Below are 22678 nucleotides of genomic sequence, written 5' to 3'. Positions count from 1 at the left end.
TAACTCATATATCATTATGAATTCCTCTTGTGTGTTAGATGTGGAAAAGTAATGCTATGTACATGAAACCAAATGTATTGAAGGAGGTCATAATTATACCATACAGTTTCAACTTAAATGTATTGTTTCCAATTCCTGCTTCCAGATTCTTTCATTTGAAAACTAAAGCATATCACGCCCAGGAAGTGTCTTAAATATCCCTCTCTTAGCCTCTTTTCTTTTTTTTATTTGGCACATTGTGTCACATTTTTCTTACGAGTTGAAACATGATTCCTCTTACACAAGGTATAGCTTTTCATTGCAGCATAAAACTTCTCATCTCTGAAGCCATAGATCAGAGGAATAATTGCCCGGGAGAGAACGGTGAACGCTAAAAAGTTAAAATAGCGCAGGATAAGATACATCTCCACATCAACCTCCATGACCCTTGCCTCAACGTAGGGGCAGATAATTTCTAAAGTGCAAAGAAAGAGCTGTAGAAGGTGGAGGAGCAGTGTCTTCTGCCCTCTTGCTGCTGCCTTCTTATCTTTACCCGAGGCCCGTCGAGCCACACGGAAGATCGACGCGTAGCAGAACAGCAAGACAACTAAAATGGCCAGATAATTCATAATGTACAGGTTGCCTCTCATCATCATATGCCACTTTGCCAGCAGAATAATTTCATAATAGCAGAAGTTGAGTCTTTTGAAGTAACCCTGGGATACAGCAGAGAGTAGGATGAGGAAGTCTATGAAAGGCTTTATGAAGCTCAAGAACCACACTATGGCTATGACGATCAGAGTCCTGTTGGGGGAGAAGATGTTGACATGTCGTAGTGGTATACAGATGGCCACGTAGCGCTCCAGGCACATGGCAGTGATGACAGTGGGTGAGACCTGGTTGAAGGTGTACATGATGATGAGGAAGGGGATGCAGAAGCCAATCGGCAGCAGCTGATGAACGTTGATGGTGATCACCACAAAGTCTGTCATGAGGAAAAGCGCAGAGTCGGCCAGCAGCGTTTGGGCAAAGAGCAGGTAGCGTGGTTCGGTCCGGAAGGCCCGCTTGTGCCGGAAGACGAAATACATGAAGAGGTTGATGGAGATGAAGGGCCATACCAGCAACTGCACCAGGGACATCATGATGTTCAAACGCGTCCGGTCGTTGCTCTTCAGCAGCCTGTCATCGCTGCTGCTGCTGTCGTTCATCTCACTTAGCACCTACTGTTGAGACATGGAGAACAATACAATTGAAAATACGCAAGAGTTGTGATTGTAAATATTGTAAGTACGTGCTAAGTTTAGTTTTTTAAATATAAATTAATTCACCACATACAAATGATTATTAGATTATTTATAAAAAAAAAAATAGTAACTGTTCATGGCTTGATTAAAGGTGATATGCAGTACTGTTGTTGACATCTAAAATGTTCACAAACATTGACTAGTTCCTGTTCTGCAGTGATACAACACAGTGTTAAACAATATTCCTCTGCATGAAGCTTAAACAATAAACACCAGAAATATAGAGATGCGTGGAGTTCACAAGCCAACTTAATTTTTTCACGTGAGTATGCTGTGAAAGGACGACTCCATGTGTAAACTAGCAGAAATTACAAGATTAAACACCCACTTGCTCTACTGTCACCGCAGCTGTTGACTCAAACCTGCAGAGAAAATTGAGAGACATTAATGTTCCTGCCCCTCAAGCAAAAAGTCTTACACAGAGACAGGAACTCACATGTAAAACCCTGTGACAAAATGAGCACATAACCATACATTTTTTTTAAATTTGAAGCAAAATCCCATATCCCATTGTATTCATTCATTACAATATGTGAAGAATAAAGAAAAAGACTAGCCATTGAACGCTGTCAGTGTACCTTACCCTGAAATGTAAACTCCAACACACGACAGCTATTGAGAGCGCTTCTTTTTTAAGTTCTTTGAGGGGATCCCATGGTATTGATCAGCTGATATCGAGACTAATGTTGTTGTCATTGAGAGGTCCAGGCCTAGGTCCGCCCACTGTTATGCTATGTCCATTATCATGAAGTTATTGAATAAAATATTATTCTTTCATTAAGCAGCTTGAGATGTTCAGCGGCCGGCCCTCTAAAATAAAACTGCTACACTTTACTCGTGTCTGGTGTTGTGTCTCAGAGGGGTTTGAACCAGGTAACATTAATAGACCAAATAGAAGTGTATTTGCGGGCACAGGCACTGTCAGCAGAACAAAGGGTTGACTTTGTAATGAGTGCACTCCAGGGGGATGCTAGGAGAGAGATACTATTACTCCCTGTGATGCCGCGATTCTTAAGCGCGTCCTCACCGTGTCCTAATGGCGTCCTGGGACGCGTTTATGGTTTGGGCAGGTTCGCGAGGAACATAGTTTCTCCCTCGCGAAATCAATTACTGACGTTAAAAGGTTTACAGTTGTGAATGTGATGTATAACTGCCATCATCATTATTGTGAAGGACTGATTGAGTTCAAATGATTATTGGTAGCATTTTAACTCTGTTTAATGGGTATTGCATTTCACATGAATTTACCCCTGTGGTTTGAGCCTATGGTAGTATGGGCCAATTATGGGCAGTTCAGCTAACCGTTAAAAGGGTTGGCAAAGTAGTAGAGCGGGGCTTCTGGGTTGAGAACGTCTTTGGATAAGCGTTTGTTGGTGAGCTAGTTAATGCTCCGCTGTAAGGATTCCAGAAGCGTGAGGCTGATGTTTGCGCACTGCCTCAGTATAGGGAACTGGTATACAACTTTGTACTAGTGATTGTACATATACCATTTGTAAATATCTTTTTGTTTTCATTTATACCAGTATTTTTGTTTACATATTTTTCATTGTGGATTATGCACGTGGAGGAGGTAAAATAAATTTACCAACTACAGAGCCTGGTCTCCCTGCTGTCTTTGTGCCTTCACTAAAGACCCTCGACACGGATACCCTTTGACACTCCCAGCCACAGAAAGGAACACTGACAGTAAAATATTCACAGCCTTTGAGAAACTGTATGGGGATGTCTTGAGTACCAGTCAAGTTAGAGCACGGTTTTTTAAATGTCAGCAACAAGTGGGAGAAGGGGTGGGGCCTTTCATTTTGCGTCTCCGTGAGTCCCATTTCAGATGGCGGAGCAGGGAGGAAGCAACTGGGTCTGTTGTGAAGATGCTGCGGAGCCAGTTGGTGCTGGGACTACTGCCAGGGCCTGTGCAGACGGAACTCCAGCGGCGGGTGCGATGGGAGCCAGACCTAATCTTCGAGGAGGCGTGTAAGGAGGTCAAGGCCATGGAGAAGGAGGCCGAGCAGGCCACCGTAGACGGTGTAGACACCCGGCGGACGTACAACAACCCCCCCAGCCCACTCATCTTGCCCCATCAGCCCCTCTACAAAACTGGGACCGCCTCAATGAGGCATTCTGAACTGAGCCAGCTGATGAGCTGCGGGCCCAGGTGACAGACTTAAAGGCCTCATTACTGGCAGAACTCCGATCACAGCGAACCACCCGGCGGCAACCGGAACAACCAGTTAGGAGTGAGGGTGGCGAACAGGGTGCCAACCGGGCACAGCGGCGGCCAAGACTACCACAATGGGATGACCAGGGCCGCCTGATCTGCCTACGCTGTGGGCAGGCAGGCCACATGCTACGGGAGGGCCGGAACCGGGACACCGCAAACCATTTCAGAGTGACGGAGGAGGGGAGGCCAGTGGAGGTTCCGATGCAATCTGACCTTGTGGGAGAGAGCCCCGAGGTCGAGGTCCTTGTCCAAGGTAAACGGATCCCCTGCATCCCAGGTGACCCTGTTTAGCCGGGGACTGTTCCAAAATCCCCTTCAGGGCACCAAGATGAAAAAGGTGGGTGATGTCTCTTGGCTAACATTGAAAGTGGCTAATGGGCTTGCCCTGCATTATGTTGGGTATACGGTATTGGACTTTGAGGTGGGGGATGTGTTGGTACCAGGAAAGGGCATGGTCGTAGTTGAAGATAAGTACTTGCCTCGGGCCTACAGAGTTTTAGGCATGAATGTGATTCAACTTTGTTGGGAGGGCCTCCATCAGCAGGGGGGGCACCAATTCACGTTGTTCAAGTCTACTCTCCCCAAGTCAGCTGTGGTGGCCTGGAATCGGGCCTTTGCCAACTGCCAGAGGCTTGAAGCAAAAGAGCACCGGGGACCAAGCCTTGGAGTTGTCTGGCTGCGTATTAGCGACCCCATCTGGCTGGACCCACAAACAGAGACCGTGGTGTGGGCCCACGTCCCCTTGGCGCCCAAAGCCAGTCAAGAAGATGCTGCTACCATGGTGGGCAAGAGTGTGCTGTGACCAGACTACAGGATGGCCGGGTCCTCCTCCGCGTATGTAACCCTGACCCCTACCCTGTGGCGCTACCTCCCCGACTGCCCCTTGCCCGTGTCCTGCATCTGGGACAGGATGATGTCCAAGCGCCAAACCAGCTGGTCCTCAGGCAGGAGGCTGATGCAGTGGTGGAGGTGGACGTGAGGCCAGTGAGTAGTCCCCTTTCCATCGATTTGTCTTCTCCAACAGACGGAAGGACTGATGCCACCCCAGTCTCACTGGCTTCAAGGACTGCTTGAGCATTGGCAGGGAGTGTTCGCCCAGAGTGAAGATGACCACGGGTGCACCAATGCCGCACCAATTCGCCAACGACACCGACCTGTGACGCCTAGCCTCTACGAGGAATTGAGGATGTTGCTGCGTGACATGCTGGATGGAGGATTTGTTCGAGAGCTCCAGTCCGTGGGCTACTCGAGTGGTGTTAGTGAAGAAGAAGGATGGCTCCTGGAGGTTTTGTGTTGACTACAGGAGATTGAATGCCGTCACACATAAGGATGCCTACCCCCTCCCTCGTGTGGAGGAGTCCCTGACTAATTTAAAGAAAGCAGAATGGTACTCCACACTCGATCTTGCCAGTGGGTATTGGCAGGTGGAGGTCCATCCTTCAGATAAGGAGAAGACGGCTTTTGCGACTCCACTAGGCCTGTATGAGTTAGAAAGGATGCCCTTCGGCTTATGCAACGCCCCCGCAACCTTTCAACGCCTTATGCAACAATGCCTTGGGGGTCAGGTACACAACTCCTTATCATCCTCAGGGGAACGGGGCTTGTGAGAGGATGAACCAGACGATCCTCAGCCTGTTGAACACCTTGGAGCCAAGAGAACAGCCTTGGTGGCGAGAACACCTGCCTACCATTGGGACCCCCGACCATAGCCGACCAGAGCCAGCCTACAAGAGACCGCCCTGTTAACATTATCCGACCAGAAGGAAGGGAGGGACCTCTGCGCACCATGCACCAGAACAACCTGTGTGTGCAACCCAGCAGCTGGCGGAGTGGGGCTCATGGGGGCATAGGTGAATTGGCAGGGGACCAGCCCACCGTACAGCCGGAAGCAGAACAGGGCCAGAGAGAGGTGGTGGCCAGTTTGTTTCCCATGTGAGCAGGGTCGCCCAGAATCAAGTGAGTACCTGAGGGGGGCTAGGGGAGCAGAGGAAGCCCTCTCTGAGGCTGGGGTGGATTCTGGGGATGCACCGGGACCACGCCGATCCCAGCGACCACTGATAAAGTGGGAGGGTGTGTCACATGTCAGTCAGGGTGAATTATGGTTGTTTACTGATCTGTGTAGTCATGTGTTCGTTGTATGAAAATTGTGTGTGTTGTGCTGTAGCCAGTGGGCAGGGGGGAACTGTGTGGCAGAAGCTCTACTGTGGACTAATGAACTAATGGACTAATGGCCACTGAGTTTTTGTTTGATTGAATGATTGGGACACTGGGCAGGAGGAATGGGAATGGGCTGCGTCAGTAAGGACCAACAACAACAACAATTAGCAGCCAGCCGGCGTGTGGAGCAGAGATGCATGCTAGCATGCCGACTAAAGGGAAGTGCTTGTACTAATTTGCGCTGATATTTTGTGTGAATGGGTCAGCTTCAAGTCTGCCGGTTGGTTAGTTTGTGCTTGTTGTTTTCCGGAGGGTGGTGGAATCCAGAGCTGCGGTCAGAGGGGACGCAGAAGCGCCATTGGAGGAAGAGTGCGAGAGAGAGATGCAAACTTTTACCAGCCAAAGTGTGTGGAAGTGCGACGGTGGATCCTCCCTCCCTTCCAATTGGTTATTTCCAATGTATTGTTTTTATCATTTGTAATCGGCCTCCCTGCAAATAGTGTTCTACACCTCCCCCTTAGTGGTCCCTGTCTGTGGCTATAGTAGGTAGCCTCTTCATCCTGTGGCTGACTGGTGTGGGGTATGTGGCCATAGGCCTGATCTAAACCATGTATTGTATTTTGCCCAGGGACTGTGTGTAACCAAGTGTGTGTGGCTGCCGGCCCTCTAAAATAAAACTGCTACACTTTACTCGTGTCTGGTGTTGTGTGTCTCAGAGCGGTTTGAACCCGGTAACATTAAGGTTGCTGTGACAACAGACATATGTGGGTTTTTTTTATATCAAATCTTTATTACATGGCCCTATAAGGTGTTCTGACATTACAATGGGGGCCCTAATTTCATTGACAGGCTGTGACGACCCCTCCACGCCACTAGGAGTCTTTTCCCTCTTGCTGGTTCTTTTCCAGGTTTCCACATCAGGCTAATGAGTTACACCTGTGCCCGGTTTGGCTCTGGCCTATACCAGGACTCCTTCTCCAGTTCCCGAGAGAGATCCCTTCCCCGTTGCAGACGGCTGCGTTTTGACTGAGTTATCTTTATTTCATTATCTTTGTAAATAAATGATTGTAACTTCGTTCATCCCTCGTCCGTCTCCCATTCAGTTGACATAGCTTTGAGTCAGGCTGTGTCACACAGGCAATGAGCAGAGCAAAGCAACAAGTCCGTCAGAGTATTGTGCTGACTCACCCATGTTTGCACCCAGGATAGGGTTCTTGTTCTAGGTATTAAACAAGTTAAAGTTATTCACTTAGCTTTAGTTAATGCGCAGCAGACTTTGCTTGTTGCTTTGCCAGTTGCCTGTCAATGAAATTAGGGCCCTGGCTGTTGTTGCTGTGCGAGATTCTCCCAAAATTTGACCATATAGTTCCAGCAATGTATGACTTTACACACACACACATACTTCTCTGAGGGGATCTTGTGGTATTGACTGGTCATGGTCAAGACTAATGCCAAGGCAAGCCCTGACAGCGTTGGAGCCTTAGGTGATATTTGTCTCTGTCCACCCCTCTCTTAAACTCTAGTTAAACATGCAACAGAGTTTGGGTTCCGTAGGTTACACAGACACACTACACTGCAACTGTAGTCATCAGAGAAAAATCAGACGAAGAAGCCAAAATGGAATGATATTACACAGGCAATTGGCTAAAATCTAAATTTGTATTCTTTCCTTTAAACCATGGGAATGTGGGTAACTATGCTGAATGTACAGACACAATTGAACGTTCTGGTTAAATATGGCTACTTGTGAGGTATTTTAAGGTGTGACACCAAAGATTTGTGTATTTTCACCTATTTTACGGGTTTTGATGTGGATATTTTCCCCACAACTAAACATCCTAATGAGGTTTATCCCAAACGTGATCCACCTATTTTCTAGGGCATTTCAGTTAAAAAGCACATGGAGAAAATGTGAACTAAGGTTACATATCAGTTTAAGCCTAAACGTGGATAGACTTAACGGCTGCTCTATCATTCCAGCATGTGCCATGTAATATGAAAAACACTGCAAAACAGCAGGGTACAAGGGTCAGCTGTGAGTGATTAATGCTGTATCATTGGACAAATGCTGGGGTAAAACATACACTGAAAAAGTCTCCAAATGCTAAACCTATCTATGTGCTGCAGGACCTGATGAGGGATGATTCCAGTTAATTTGAATCGAACCAAGGGAATGTAGTGCAGTGAACATAGTTCAATTATATGTATTCTTATGCTTCTTTTTAAAATATGGAGTATGAATTCTTTGCATTCCTAGCATTTGGAGCATTAAGTTATGCTTCAAGTAACTAGTGATTAACTTGAAAACAACATGTGAAACATATAAACTTCTTTTTTTTTATAACAGTGGTCACAACAAATGCTATTTAAAGTGAGCATATATGAAAATTAAAATATCTTTTCACATTTGTTCATTTTTACTGCATATCACTATCAACATTAACTGCTAGAATACTGTAGCATGCCCACTTTTTGGATCTGAAACATGGTACAGATTAAACATGAACAAAGGCCTTATATTGTAGACATTTTGTTATGAAGAGACAATTAAACAAGATTACATTTCCTTTAATTAAGAATTGTTTTACATCGGTATATGTGAATATTTGAAATGTGGCACTGTCATTTGTCTGTGGAGATTGAATTAATTCCACACTTGGCGTACTGCTTCATAGATGCATAAAACCGCTCATCTCTAAAGCCATAGATAAGGGGGCTTGCTGCTCTGGAAAGCACAGAAAATGCCAGAAAATTGAAATAGCGCACAATGAGGTACACATCAATATCTCCCATTTCCAGGATCCTGGTCTCAACAAACGGGCAGATGGTCTCCAGCGTGCACAGGAACAGCTGCAGGAGGTGAAGCAACAGAGTCCTCTGCCCCTTCGATGCAGCCTTCTTATCGTCACCTGAGGCCCTTTGTGCAATATGCATGATAGACCCATAGCAGAACAGGAGGATGACCAGAACAACAGCATAGTTCAGAATGTACAAGTTCCCCCGCAACGCCATGTGCCATTCTTGCAAAAACAAAATCTCATAATAGCAAAATGTCAGCTGGGAGAAATAACTCCCGGTAGCGTGGGAGAGGAAGATTATTAAGTCAACAAAGGTTTTGATGAAACTCAGGAGCCAGACGAAGGTAATGATGACCTTTGTCCGGGTCGGGGTAAAGACGTTAACGTGTCGTAGTGGCATGCAGATAGCCACATAGCGCTCCAGGCACATAGCCACAATGATGGTGGGTGAGACGTGCGCCAGGCCGTCAATGAGGACACAGAGAGGAATACAGAAACCCACAGGCAGCAGAAGAAACACATGATAAGTGATCACCACAAAGTCAGTCAGCAGGAGAAAGGTGCCATCTGCAATCAGGGTCTGGGCAAACAGGACGTAGCGAGCCTCTCCCCTCAGAGTGGGTCGCCTCAGGAAGACATAGAACATGAAGAGGTCAATGAAGACAAAGGGCCACACTAAGATCTGAGCCACGGCAGTGGTCACATCCAGTCGCACGGGGTCGCTGCCTGTCAGAAGGGTATGACCGCTGCTGTTAACACTGCTGCTGTTGCCATCCATAGTTTATCTGCTAGAAGAAAATGAACAAAAAAGGAAACATTTTCAGTGATCTTTCAGTCATCGAGGATGCTAAAAGTAGACATCTGGGTGTAACACATAATATACAAAAATCTAACAAAGGTAAGTGCAATGTTTGAAATAAACAGGTAAAACAATAATACACAGGTGATGTAAACAGGTAATACAATATGTTAAATATCAGAAAAAATACATTGTAGAATATTGTCCACTTAACCACTATAGTCGTAACAATAACCGTAGATCACATGCTTCTCTGTGGGTAGTTATTTCTCTTCCAGTATTAATCTATCTCTTCCAACAACCTTTTACCACCTTTGGTATGTTGTCTTTAATTCCCCTCATTTATACCTATGCTAGAGGCTGACATTTTGCATATTAAATTACATTAAGCGACAGACGTAAGTATTCCCAGCTTGTTAAATCCTCAGCTCTCTTGAGATAAGCTCCTTGCCTTCACCTCACTCATAGTAGACATGGCTACACATGCTGAACTCACTATGTTGCCACTACGACACCATACTGGCAAAAAATGACAAAAAGGGACTGATTTGCAGGACTATGCAGAGGCACAATGCAGTGTGTTCTAGGCTACAATTATTCTTGGTCTATTGTTAGCATATAGGCCTACAAAGACCCCCGAACTGACCATGAAACTATTGTGAGCTGCTTCCTAAGATAGTTGGACCAGCAGCTCAACAACAACAAAACATGTGTTTACCTAATGCTGGGTTGACTAAATGCAGTAAATGTAGAAGCAAGACTACAATTCATGATATTTTTAGAGGTATGCTGGTCAGCCGGAAAGCAATTTGTCCCTCCACAGGGACTCAAGAGGTTAAAAATGTTTAGTAGATTCAGATAAGCACATTGGGCCTCATTCTCGAACATTTTCTGAAATGTCTTCTGAAATGTTTTCGGAAGACCAATTTAAGAAAAGGTCTTCGTCTGATTCATGAACGCCTTAAATGGGTTCTTACGCAGCCAAAGTGTTCTCAGCTGTGCTCCCCTGAATGAGTATTATTAAATTGAACCTGCGTTCTCGTGCACTTGGATTTGCATACATACACGCCCCGCCAGCTCTTTATAAGGGCATGCAACCGTAGTGACGTGTGCAGTCAGAATCGATTGTATCCACGCGAAAGGTGGGGCATCTGGTGTTTTTTTGAGGAATTGCATTTAAGAAATCTCTGGGCGATTTACGACTGCTATTTTACGTTCTGAAATTTTTCTGAAGTTCAGAACGAATCCCAGATGAGAACACTTTCATGAATGCCAAAAAACATCGTAATTGGAGTTCAGAAGAAATTTCTTCTTAAATTCTATCTAATAAAGGCCCATTGTTATGACTCCATGCAGCATTTGCCTTGATACAATGTTATTGTTTTTGTAACCCTTTGGGGTGTTAGGTAATAATTTAAGTTGATTCATTCATAAATAGAATAAGTTTAAAATTGTATAAATAGAATTAAAAGGTTATAAACATTTAGTGTGGATCTTACAGTTGGTTCATATTGTGCAGAGTGGATGTAATTTCATGGTTAAATTAATGGACTGTGTTATTTTAAAGGTGTGAAATATATTTTGGTGAACAAATACTAATGACAATGTTGTAAGAATACTTTGATTAGTCTAAAGAAAAAAAAGGGATTTGAATGTGTTTTACGTTATTTGTATATCACAAGCCAATCAGAGGAGAGGTAAACGGTTAAGGGGTTAGGCGAGAGTGAAGAAGAAGAGGATGAGACTGGAGGAAGAGCGACGTAAATGCAGGGAAGGAGCTGCTGTGTGTTTAGCAAAAAGTTGAAGTGAAAATGCGTAACTTGTGTATTTCTATTAACTGTTGAGAGATTGAATAATGTGAGTGTACAACCAGTGAACTTCATAAGTTTTATATCTCAGGGTCGGACTGTTTGGAACAATTTCTTCCTCAAGGAGTCGACGTTCTGCCAGCCCGCCATGTTGATTAGCGTGAGCTAGTGAATGTGCGTGAGATAGCTAGCTTTTCTGGGATGTTCGTGTACTTTTCTTGTTCACGCTGGAAATTGCCTGCGCAACACAGAGGAGACAGCAGTGAGCGAAACTTCCCTACGCTTCGACAAACTTGCAACACGGAATTCAGAGGCTACAAGGAACTCAAGCTACACCAGGCCTGCAACACATTTGACGGGGGTATACTGTTTTATTTCTGTCAGGCTTTTTATTTTCATACAGGTTATAAGGGCCCATTATTTAATTTGTGATATTTGAAGGTATGTTGATTTTGAAAGAACTTAATGATTTAAACACTTTTGTAAATAGGACCAGGGAAAGTTAACAGATTTTTGGTTTGTTTCTAAGCATTAAGATTCATGTTTATATTGTTAAATGTATAAGTTAGTAAAGAGTTAATTTAACTTTAAAATCGTTGTGTTGTGTATATGAATGTTTATTCATGATTTAAACTTGCTCTAAAACAGAGGTGGTTAGAGGTCATTTCCATTTGTAAGAAAAGTTACAAACGCATGAATGAGAACCAACACTTCAGTAAGAAATACTTAAAGGAGATGATACTATACCGTTGGATATCAGAACTCCGGATAGCGCCACAGGAACGCCAATAGAGCCCAATAGGGGGCGCTACATTTTGGCGCTATACGAATAAAATGGAACCGAATTGAATTGATTTTTCGCAAATTCAAGAAAGAATAAGTGCAAGAAAAAATAAGTGGAAGTACGTTTTCAAATGGTTTTCATGAAGAAGAATCTGGGCTCAGTCCAGTCCAGCCAAGACCCTTGCTGGTCATTAGCAAAATATGAATTGATTGGCGCTTTATTCACGGCGCCAGGGAAAGTTACAGGCACCACAAAGGTCAAGCAACAAATTCAAATCTCTCTGGGGCAAAGCTTCTTATTACCAACTCAACTTATGTCACACACCTACAGTCCCATTAACTCAGCAAAAGTCACGTGACTAACAGACATATGACCAAACTCATTTTGGCTGGTTTCTATCAAGACTAGGACAAAGTGATGACTCAATTCAAGTCAAGGCTTTATTTATATTGAGCAACAAAATTGCGCTTTATATAAAAAAACACAATGCACTTTATACATCCTTATGTCTTCTAATCACATGCTCCATCCCATGGTGTCAATTATGTACGTGCGCATCCTTTCCTGCTACTGTTTATGCCAGGTATGTTACATTGGGGCTATACATCTTATGCCAAAGGAAGGTCCTCGTGGTCCTTGTTAGAATGAGAAATTGGTGTATGCACCAAAATGCATACTGCAGTCACAAGACCTCAGGGACACAAAGGAAGAGCATTCCTCTAAACGCAGTGAAAAGAAAATGTATTTCCACCAAGCACCTTAAGGTGCAAAACACAAAAATTAACCTACAGAACTTTGTGTAATATTTAATGTTATCTATTCAGTCATTCTGTTCCTTCCCATTGGAAATACCAGGTAGGCTGATCCAGTTTACGCTTCAGGCAACAGCCAACAATGGCAACTAAAACCTATGAATAGAAATGATTAAAATCATGTGCTCTGCATCAAAGGGGCTTTCGAGCGCCGCAAACACATTCTAAGCATCCACCCCCCCAACACCATACCCGGCCCCGTCCCATCTCACACAAACTCTTCAGTTCCGTGATTGTTCTGTGATCCCCTGACCCACCAGTACAGCACCCTCCTGAGCTCCTGCTGGGTCAAATTAGGCACTGCTGTCACTTTAAAGAGGCCTGGGAGGAGAAGGCCCTTGTTGGGTTTGACCTTGACACTCTTCACCAGGTACTACAGAAGCAGTCTTTCTCTCCCTCTCTCTCTCTCTCTCTCTTTCTCTGTGTGTGTGTGTGTGTGTGTGTGTGTGTGTGTGTGTGTGTGTGTGTGTGTGTGAGCCTGCCTAGGTAACACTAAGACACAGGGAACCCCAATTAAAAAATATTAGCTAATTAAGCTCCAATTAGTTGGACGACAAGATATGTTGTCATACCTTCTTTGCTTTGTTATTGAAGGGCTGATAAATTATTCACTAGCCTAATTATTGCCGTCTTTGTTATGTACTGTTTGTGTGTAATTAGTACCATGCTTGTATTGTTTTTTGGGGACTACTGAGAGGTGATTAGCATTGTGTTCATTTGGAAGATGATGCAAAGTCTCAGATGGTCTTTCCTAATACCCAGAATCCTCTGCAGGTCTCACTCAGGCCTCACATTTGCCATGTAGTGAAATAAACCTTAAACTAAACTATGAACATGCCTGAGTTCAGTGATTATCAACAAATCTTACCTTGTAGTAAACATGTATGGTTTGGTTTTATTTCATATTTCTAAGTTTACATAGGGCTGACACTTAATTACAGATATTAACTAAGGACTCGACAAAGTGGCTTACAGGACAGTTCAACACAGAGGCCCTTTGTTTATTAAATAACCATCACAATTCCATTACTAGTCATCTTAACTGATTGAATAAATCTACCGTGTGCTCTTTATTGTTATGTAATAATCAAAATATAACAAACAGCATTTGCAAAGTAATTTGCCCGCTTGGTTGGCTCATTCAGATATATCACAATTTATTAAGCAGTGTGCTCATTTTTCTGAGGCAACTTGATTCATGGTACACCTGGCATAATACTTCATTGCAGCATAAGATGAGGGGGCTCACTGCCCTGGAGAGGATAGAAAAGGCCAGGAAGTCAAAAGAGCGCACCACCACGTACACATGCAGATCATCAGGTCTGCAGGATCTGGGCCTCAATGTAAGGGCAGATGGTCTCTAACGTGCACAAGAAGAGCTGTAGCAGGTGGAGAAGGAGGGTGCGCTGGCCCTTAGAGGCAGACTTCCTGTCGTCGCCAGAGGCCCTGCGTGCCACAATGATGACTGACGCGTAGCAGAAGAGCAGGATGACTAGAACGACCAAATAACTCAGATTCCCCCTCATCATTATGTCAAACCTTCAGCAGCATGATCTCATAGTAACAGAAGGTTAGCTGAGTAACTCTTGGAGACGTGGCTCAGGAATATGCTGAAGTCCACCAGAGGCTTAAAGAAGCTGATGAGCCAGACTATAGCAGTGAAGAGCATTGTTCTGTGTGGGGAGCAGATGTCGTAGCGCTCCAGGCACATGACCACGATAATGGCGGGTGACAAATGCCCGAGGCCTTCCTTCACCACACACAGCGGCACACAGAAGGCTAGGGGGAGGAGCAGTTTGCCCTGAATGGTCAGCACCACGAAGTTGCTGAACATCAGAAAGAAGGCATCTGCCAGCAGTGTCTGGGTGAAGAGCAACTTCATCTTCGTATCCATGCACTTAGACCTCCCATCACATTCAGGGTTTTTATTATTATTTTTGATTTTGATAATTTCCTCCCAAGTGTCTTTGTGATGTTGCAGCCTTTGAAGCCTTTCCTTACGCAGTGAGGAGCAGGAGCAGGTAGCTCTGACCGCAGGGCCTCTCGTTGCCGAAACACGAAGATCATGAAGAGGTTAATGAAGGGCCAGACGAGAAGCTGGACCACAGTGGTGGTGATGGCGACTCGCAGAGAGTTCTGCAGGGCGAACAGACCCTGCCCACTGCTGTTCACAGCCTGGGAACTGTTCTCAGACATAGCTTATCTACCTATCTATCTAGGGCAAAGACACATAAAAATGCACAGAATATTCATTTTTTGTTTGATGGATTCATTCATACCATGTAACAACATCACAATGCACAGTGGAAATAGTTTTAAAAAGTAAAAGTAGCTCTTGAAAGTCGATTAAAGTTGTTTAAATAATTATCATAAACAAAACCAAAAGAAGTGCTGAACATTTTGATGAGTACGAAAAACTGTGTCAGTATTATTGTCATTACACTGTTTAACCAATACATAAACAAGCCATTGCAAATCTGATCAACAGAAAAAAAACAGTGAATTTAGATATTTTAGTTAACCCACTAATTAAGAAACCAGTAGAGAGATTCATGGAGAAATACCTAAGACAACTACTCTGTTCCAGCATCTGGATCCAAGTCAGTGCTGCTGTAAGGAGCGTGTACATTCAAGCCATTGGTTATCTCTTGTAAGTACTGCTACACCAGGTGTAAAAGTACCGAAATGAACAGGGATACTTCGCTTATTTAGCACCACAGGTCAGCCCAGTGACGTAACAGGTGCCAGCTTGCGGCTACCTGGGGATAGGCATGCAGGTCATAATGTTAATGATATCCTATAAACCTCTGTTAACCGGCTCACCCAGGGTTTCATTTTGTGTGGCTCCAGCATGAGTGTGAAACTGGTGAAACTGGTTTTCCATTGTATTGTGTTTTTGGTTTCTTAGTTCTGTTTGCTATTTAGAAGTAATTCTAGTAATCTGAGCTATATATCTGAACAGTTTTCATATTCATCCAAGTATAACTGCCTTGAACCAATAGACCCATTTAACCATTAGGTATTTCTATAGGCCTTGCAGAGCCCAGAGTGTTGCTGTCATGTTTTTACCATTCTGTCTTCATTTTACTGTATACCTTATCTAGTTTTTATTCATTTTGGTACTGAGAAAAGCTGTGCTAATTTATATCAATATACCAATTATTTATTTGCAGATGATTTGTCCAAGTCCTACTGATACAGGCTCTAAGCAATGCCAGATTCCTGAGCACCATGATTCCTTTAACTCCTTTAATGCCACTCAAAGTGACTGACCTGAATACTTGAGAAACGATGTGGTAGACTTAGCCATAAAAAACCTCACCACTGGTCTCGCTTGCCAATTTTCTTCTCCTCACTTCAACCACAAATAATTCTCTATACTTCCTCTTCTCAAAGGCTTCAACAATTGTGTTAACTAAATTAAGTAATTTGTTCACCCTCAGAGAACACCATGTTAGGTATTTTAGAAGTCATGGAAACATTTGACTTGAACTCAGCTTCAAGTAAAGACTAACATGTCATAATCTTGTCATGGCAGATGTCATATGCTATCATAAATAATTATAACAATCAGTGCCCGGTGACATAATAGTGTCATGTCACTATAACCTGTAATTGAAATGACAGTATGCTGCTTTGACAGCTGAACAACGTGTGACAATAAGCTGTTATGGCAAGATGTGGAGACCTGTCATGACAGTTACTGATAATGTCACGATCTGTATTACATCTGCAGTAACATGTTGGTAACGGTAGAATTCTGTGATTTCCCAGAATTTCTTATATTGGATTGTGCTTTCAAACCAAGCTATAACACTGTAGGAAAATCTTGAAGATATTTATTGATTAACATAATACAGAGTAAAAAATAAAGTGGTGTGGGCTACAGAATAACTGTGAATGTTGCTTAGATAGACCAAGATGGAGTTCAAAGTCTTTCTTGTTCATGAGATGTAGATTGTAGCTTGTAGACTCTTTGTGTTCATTGCATCCAGAGGTCCTTGAAATGGCTTAGTGATGTTTCTCTGCAGTATCTCCTGTGACTCTCATTGTGGCTCTCCCCTCTGATGAGTGTCCAAGAAGCCCTCCATTATACCACTAAAGGGAGGTAAATCATGTACCCTACAGATGCACATGGCAGTTACAGATTCAGAAGCAAACCATATTAGTGAGTAGGGAAAACATCAACTTAATGACTCTATTCTTGAAGGCAGAAGCCCACTGCAAACCAAGCTTCAGGGATAGATGTAGTTTAAGCCTTTTATGGCCAGAGGCACCAACTAGGCCCTTAGGCCAGCATAACCCATAACAAAAAGTACAGTTTATCTTAGAGGCCACTTCTGACACAATCTCCCTATGCAAAACATATTTTAAGTGAAACAAACAGGCCACACATTGGGTAAACAGAGGATGGTGCACGCATTTAAACGAATACTGGTAGAGGCTGATGCCAAGTGTCAAGAGATGTCAAAATGTTCCATGTTCCACTATATGACCTGACTTTACTATACTAACCCTGTGCACACACAAGAAAGGTGTAAACATTATCAAAACAAAAAAATAGCCCAAACAGCAATCTTCGGCTCAAAGCACAATGTGCAAACTGACCCAAGTAGCGAATTTATAAATGTTCCATAAGGATTTAAAGTCAAAATTAATTTTGCAGATAAACCAGACCATGCTAGAGGAACAGACATGGTGGAACTTGTTGTAGCAACATCTTATGGATGATTTGTTTGAAATTGGGTAAAAAGCTTCTATGTAAAGCATAATGTATAGTCGGTCGGTCAGTATAGGAAAATGAATCCCAACGAGAAGGACAGCACCAGGGGGTCTTGTTTCCTTCCTTAACGGATTTATTCAGAAAGCTAAACTGTAATGTTGTTGGTTTACTTAATCAAAATTGTGTCATTATTGTCCCAGGAACATATTGACATGAGTGTGTTGGATACCATATCTATAAATAAAGGCTCTAGATAACATGAAATTACAGACAGAAGACAATCGTAAATAGAGAAAAACCCTCAGCTTCCAGGGGAACTCCAGCTTTTATGCCCCCACAATGTCAAACTCAAACCTACGCGCTTGCCTTTAAGCTTATTAGTGGGCCCTGTCTAGTCAGGTAAATATATTTCCTTGGTGGTGTATTCCTGGTCTTGTTAGTAAATTGTATGGTCATGTATGTCAATTTACATTTGTTGGCTATGCACTTAAAATAGATTGTTAACCAGGTGAGAAAAGAGAACTATGAAGTAATAAGACCATTATGCTGCTAAAGCTGTGTTGATGGATGAAAATAATGTTTCATGGCTCTGAGATAAAAAAAAGTGAAAACTAAATAATCAGATGTATACACGTTTGCCTCTGGATGTTATGACAAAAGAACCTGTGGAATTCTTTCGAAATGCTGTCAACTATCCAATGTAAATTAAATGTACTCATGTTTGTGTTTCACAGATATTATGCATACTCTGTCGATTAGGTCATATAACAAGCATTTGAACACATGTGAACATAAGTGCAGTTCATTTATGTGAAATATCATTTATTCTAGGCTTAATATAAGACTTCATGGCTGCAAAAAAATTTTCATCCCTGAAACCGTAGATGAGTGTGCTCAGTATCTTGGAAAATATAGAGAACGCCAAAAAGTTAAAAAAGCGCACAATTAAGTATTCACGTAGACCAAGTAACATAACCTGTGACTCCACATAGGGGCAGATGACCGCCAGAGTGCACAGGAGGAGCTGGAACAGGTGGAACAGGATGGTGCGTTGGCCCTTAGAGGCAGACTGCTTGTCATCTCCTGAGGCTCTGTGGGCTACGATAATGACGGAGGTGTAGCAGAACAGAAGGATGCACAGAATGGCAAAGAACTCTGCTATGTAAAAGAATCCCCTCATCACTGTGTGCCACTCGCCCACAAACATTATTTCATAGTAACAGAAGGTGAGGTGAGTGAAATAGCTCTTAGAGACAAAAGCAAACATAATGCAAAGGTCAACAAATGGGATGAAGAAGCACAGGCTCCAGAGGAAGGCTATGCAGATGAAAGTCTGTCTGGGGGAGAATATGTTGGCGTGTTTCAGCGGCCTGCATATGGCCACGTACCGCTCCAGACACATGGCCACTATAATGGTCGGTGAGAGATTGGTCAGAGCCTCCATAAACATGACCACTGGTATGCAGATCCCAGTAGGCAGCAGAAGCTGGACGTGCATGGTGATCACCGTAAAGTCAGTCAGAACTAGGATGCACGAGTCCGCAAACAGGGTCTGGGCAAACAGCATGTAGCGTGCCTCTTCTTGGAGTGCCTGTTTCTTCAAGAAGACGAAGAGCATGAATAGATCCACGTAGAGGAAAGGCCACACCAGAACCTGGACCAACGCTGTGAAGAGGCTTGCTTGAATGGGGTTGTTCGTGCTCAGCAGCGTCTCCCCATTACTGCTGTTCCCACTCTGGCTACTGTTCTCATTCATTGTTTTCGCACCTGGTTAAAATTACAGGACAGATATACACAACAGCAGTAGACTTGTACACAACAGCAGAGGTGAGACATAAAATCAGAGCAAATATCAGTTCAGAATCATCAGTTTTCTGATTTAGTGACTCCCAAGATCAATCATTACCTCATAAAAGTGTTTGTTGATTTGTACAGATGTATGGGAAGGAGAGTTTTTATAGTGTCTGAAGTGGGCAGGCTCAGTGTAAAGATATCTAGCATGCTTACGAAAACACTATGTGGACCAATCAAAAAACATAATTAAATATTTATGTCAGCATGTAATGAATATTCATTATTTCAAAATGGTGCTGATTTGTGGGGTATAGATGTGTGCATTTTGAAGCAGGTGCTTCTTCTCGGTCAAAACAATAAACAACAAGACAGTTTTAATGGAGGAAATAAATAGTAATACAATCTTACTTGGTGAGGATTTCATTGTATGAAGGCTAAAGACACATTTAACGAAAACAAGTTTTGACATAATTTGCCACTTTCTGAGGAATGTTTTTTTTATAAGCAACTAGCACTAGTATCATCTTCAAAATAATATTTATGGTTTATAGTCATATGAAGGACAGATGAACATAAGTTCCAACTAGACGCCTATGCAGTTCAGTGGCTTGGCTCGCATCCTGCGGAAATGAAAAAAAAAGGCTTTCACAGCATGACATTGCCAATCATATCACTAAAACACACGAGTTGAGCTTCATTTATGGTCGGCCTTTTACGCAGACACGCAAGACACGCCTCCGAGCACCTCTTGCGTGCTTGCGTGCGTTTCCCAAATGTTTTAACTATCCGACAAGGCTACGCAAGCCGCAGGGCTAAGATTGGTCCAACCCATCGTTGTTTACCTTGTGGGTAGTAGCATGCTAACATTAGATAGCTGGCTCAGACACCTCGCAAATCCCCTTAGACGTATTTTTTTACATTGCACAGTGTCTATTTCTCTGTAACTTTTAACAAATCTAAGCAAAACAAAATTCAAACAAACCATTTTACCTTGTGGGTAGTATAGGGTGACCAGATTTCCCAGACCTAAAACCGGGACACTTTGCGCGCGACCGTAATGCTCGTGCACGCACACGCTTTTTATCCTGAACATGTGCCCAGGTCAGACATAGACATAGATTTAGCCAACAGCACACGTAGGCCTACTGTTCACAACATAATGGGGTATCTCAGTTATTATTCATGCATTTTCTATGTAGCCTACATATCTAAGAAAAAATATTAAAAGACATTGAGTGAGTTTTGTGTGGGACCAACTTTATTTTTCAGAATTAAAGCATTCTTTTGGAAAATGTACCCACTGAACTTGTGAAAAAGTTTGTGAAAAGGTATTTTTCATTGCATGGCAATAAACAAACTATTTTGAACTGCTGCCACAGGCTTGAACTAAAGTTATGGTGACACTTTACAGTAAGGGTACATGAATTATGAATTATTATTGTGCTTTACTTCATTCCTTTATATCTTATAAATCATCAGGAATTGACATGAGTTCATAGCCTCTCATTCATGACCTCATACATGAACAACACATCAACTAAAGCATTAGGTGGGTACATTATTAGGCACAAGTTGTGTTCAAATCAGAATTTGCGCAGTGATGACATTGTTTTGCAAAAAAAGAAATAATCATGATCATACTTATTAAAGCACAATTCATAATGATGTGCCGTACCTAATGCTTTAGTTGTGTTGTTCATTTATGAGGTCACTGTTGAAAATGATGATTGTAAAACAGTGCCGTGGTGGTCATAGAGCAGAATTGCAGCTACAAGTGTCATTGGGCCTGTGTGCAGGGATGGGTATCATGTAAGGTCAAGCATCATGAAGGCCAGGGTGCAGGTCAGGTGCAGGCCAGTGGAAAGTAACAAGCAGTCAGGAGTGGGGGTCACTCACTCACACCCATCCACCCACACACATACACACACACATACACACACATAAACACATACACACACATAAAGACGTACACATACACACATACACTCTCACACACACACACATACACTCACACACACACACACACACACACACACTCGCACATAAGCACACACACAAGATGATGGCAGTCAAGGTCAGACCAGGCCTCCAAAAAAAGTGATACCAAGCAAATTGGCAGGAGGGTCTATCTCCCTCAAAGCAAAAGTTCCCCCGCAACAGGTGAGCGAGAATATTCTGAGTGGCCAAAAGCGTAGATAAAATATGAGGAGATATAAGGGAATATTCTGATTGGGTCAGTATAGATGGAGGTTGAAGATCGTGACTTGCAGAAAGTGACGAATTATGAGTATAAAAAGTAAATGCATTGGGTGTTTTAGTCAGAGCTGCTCCATGGACCACCGCTCTCGTTTTGGATGAAATGTCTGCAAGGATGGAATAAAACTTCAGTTTATCGCACTCTGGACTTCTGACTCTGATTGAAAATTTACTTTAAGATTTGGAAACAGTTGTTAATTCGCTACAACATCACGAATGACAAATGAACACGTCAATTCCTGATGATTCATGAGATATTAAGGAATGCAGTAATACATAAATCATTAATGACATAATGCATAATATTACATATACTACATCAATGAATTCATGCGTGAATTCATGATAATTGTATCCTGTACCCTTAGTGTTACCAGTGTTATTCCAACAACACACACACCCTATTGGAAACATTCATTCCGTATATTTGTTAGAGGAATGAATTTGCTGAAGTATCATTTTATTGGCTGATGTCCCCTCCTCAGCAGCCCGCTTGAGCTCACCACTTCCAGCGCTAACATTGCAAAAATAGGTGGCTATGCTGCTAGCCCCTGCCTCTACCCACCTGGGGTTATGTTTGGCTGTTTTCACATGATCTTTCACATCTGCGCTACCACCATGGCTTACAGAAAATGAGGTTTTGCAGTGTGTGCAGAACGCTGCATAATCATCGCCCTGGACTAGCTATGGATATAGCCTGACCATTAAAACGAGACAGATAGAAGAGGCTTTTGCAACAATGTTTACAAATATACATTGTAACGCTGGCTGCACAGATTATGCAGACACAGACCACTACGATTGACTGACACACACACACATTGTTCAAATCAACTGCTGGACGCTTTATTAGTCCTTCTACATGGGTTTAGTTAATGATCGGGCTATAATAAGTAGGGATGGGTATCGTTTGGGTTTTTTCCAATACCGGTGCTAAACCGATACTTTTAAAACAATACCGGTGCCTGAACTGATACTTTTTTTTTTTTTAAGCACAAAGCGACGATTGACCACATTAAAGAAAGGCTTTTTTTTTTCCCAAGGCAATTTTTTTTCTTCAAATTGAACAATATATTAACTGTTTAAAGTATATTATAAATAAAAAAACATACAAAACACTTGGCTTCAAACTACAGCTTCAAACTTTTTAACTTCAAACTATGAACATTATATTAACTGTAAACAACAGTTTATAGTATACTTAAATAAATATAAATAAATACAAAAAACAGCTTCAAACTTCTTT

The 22678-nt window shown here is 42.7% G+C and overlaps 3 protein-coding genes and 1 pseudogene across 3 annotated transcripts; all 4 read right to left on the bottom strand.

Annotated features, from left to right (window-relative positions):
• Window positions 1–211: 211 nt before the first annotated feature.
• On the bottom strand, window positions 212–1187 carry LOC105911149 (odorant receptor 131-2-like). Its single transcript, XM_012839935.3, has one exon. It carries the CDS (start codon window positions 1185–1187, stop codon window positions 225–227), a length of 963 nt encoding a protein of 320 aa, XP_012695389.1. The 3' UTR covers window positions 212–224.
• A 3900-nt stretch (window positions 1188–5087) lies between these two features.
• LOC105911150 (odorant receptor 131-2-like) lies at window positions 5088–9234 on the bottom strand. The gene is made up of 3 exons (XM_012839936.2): window positions 8425–9234; window positions 5466–5555; window positions 5088–5144 (listed from the first exon to the last, which is right to left on the bottom strand). Exons 1-3 carry the CDS (start codon window positions 9232–9234, stop codon window positions 5088–5090), a joined length of 957 nt encoding a protein of 318 aa, XP_012695390.1.
• Window positions 9235–13809: 4575 nt separating this feature from the next.
• On the bottom strand, window positions 13810–14855 carry LOC116221921 (annotated as a pseudogene).
• A 2314-nt stretch (window positions 14856–17169) lies between these two features.
• LOC105911151 (odorant receptor 131-2-like) lies at window positions 17170–19138 on the bottom strand. Its single transcript, XM_012839937.1, has 2 exons — window positions 18359–19138; window positions 17170–17175 (listed from the first exon to the last, which is right to left on the bottom strand). Exons 1-2 carry the CDS (start codon window positions 19136–19138, stop codon window positions 17170–17172), a joined length of 786 nt encoding a protein of 261 aa, XP_012695391.1.
• Window positions 19139–22678: the final 3540 nt, after the last annotated feature.

Source organism: Clupea harengus, chromosome 9, assembly GCF_900700415.2.
Source record: "Clupea harengus chromosome 9, Ch_v2.0.2, whole genome shotgun sequence".
Taxonomy (NCBI): domain Eukaryota; kingdom Metazoa; phylum Chordata; class Actinopteri; order Clupeiformes; family Clupeidae; genus Clupea; species Clupea harengus.
The sequence above is the reverse complement of the archived record's forward strand: the minus strand, read 5'-3'. Positions and strand labels throughout refer to the sequence as shown.

Excerpts from the sequence above, each read along its gene's own strand:
- LOC105911150 (XM_012839936.2), bottom strand. The coding sequence starts at position 9,234 with ATGGATGGCAACAGCAGCAGTGTTAACAGCAGCGGTCATACCCTTCTG. Across the intron at positions 5,556-8,424 it reads ATATTGATGTGTACCTCATT|TGGTCGCTGGGATCGGCGTG; the intron begins GTGCGCTATTTC and ends CCACTTTATCAG. Across the intron at positions 5,145-5,465 it reads GCTCCCCTAGCCCCCCTCAG|GTGTTCAACAGGCTGAGGAT; the intron begins GTACTCACTTGA and ends CTTGGCTCCAAG.
- LOC105911151 (XM_012839937.1), bottom strand. The coding sequence starts at position 19,138 with ATGAATGAGAACAGTAGCCAGAGTGGGAACAGCAGTAATGGGGAGACG.
- LOC105911149 (XM_012839935.3), bottom strand. The coding sequence starts at position 1,187 with ATGAACGACAGCAGCAGCAGCGATGACAGGCTGCTGAAGAGCAACGAC.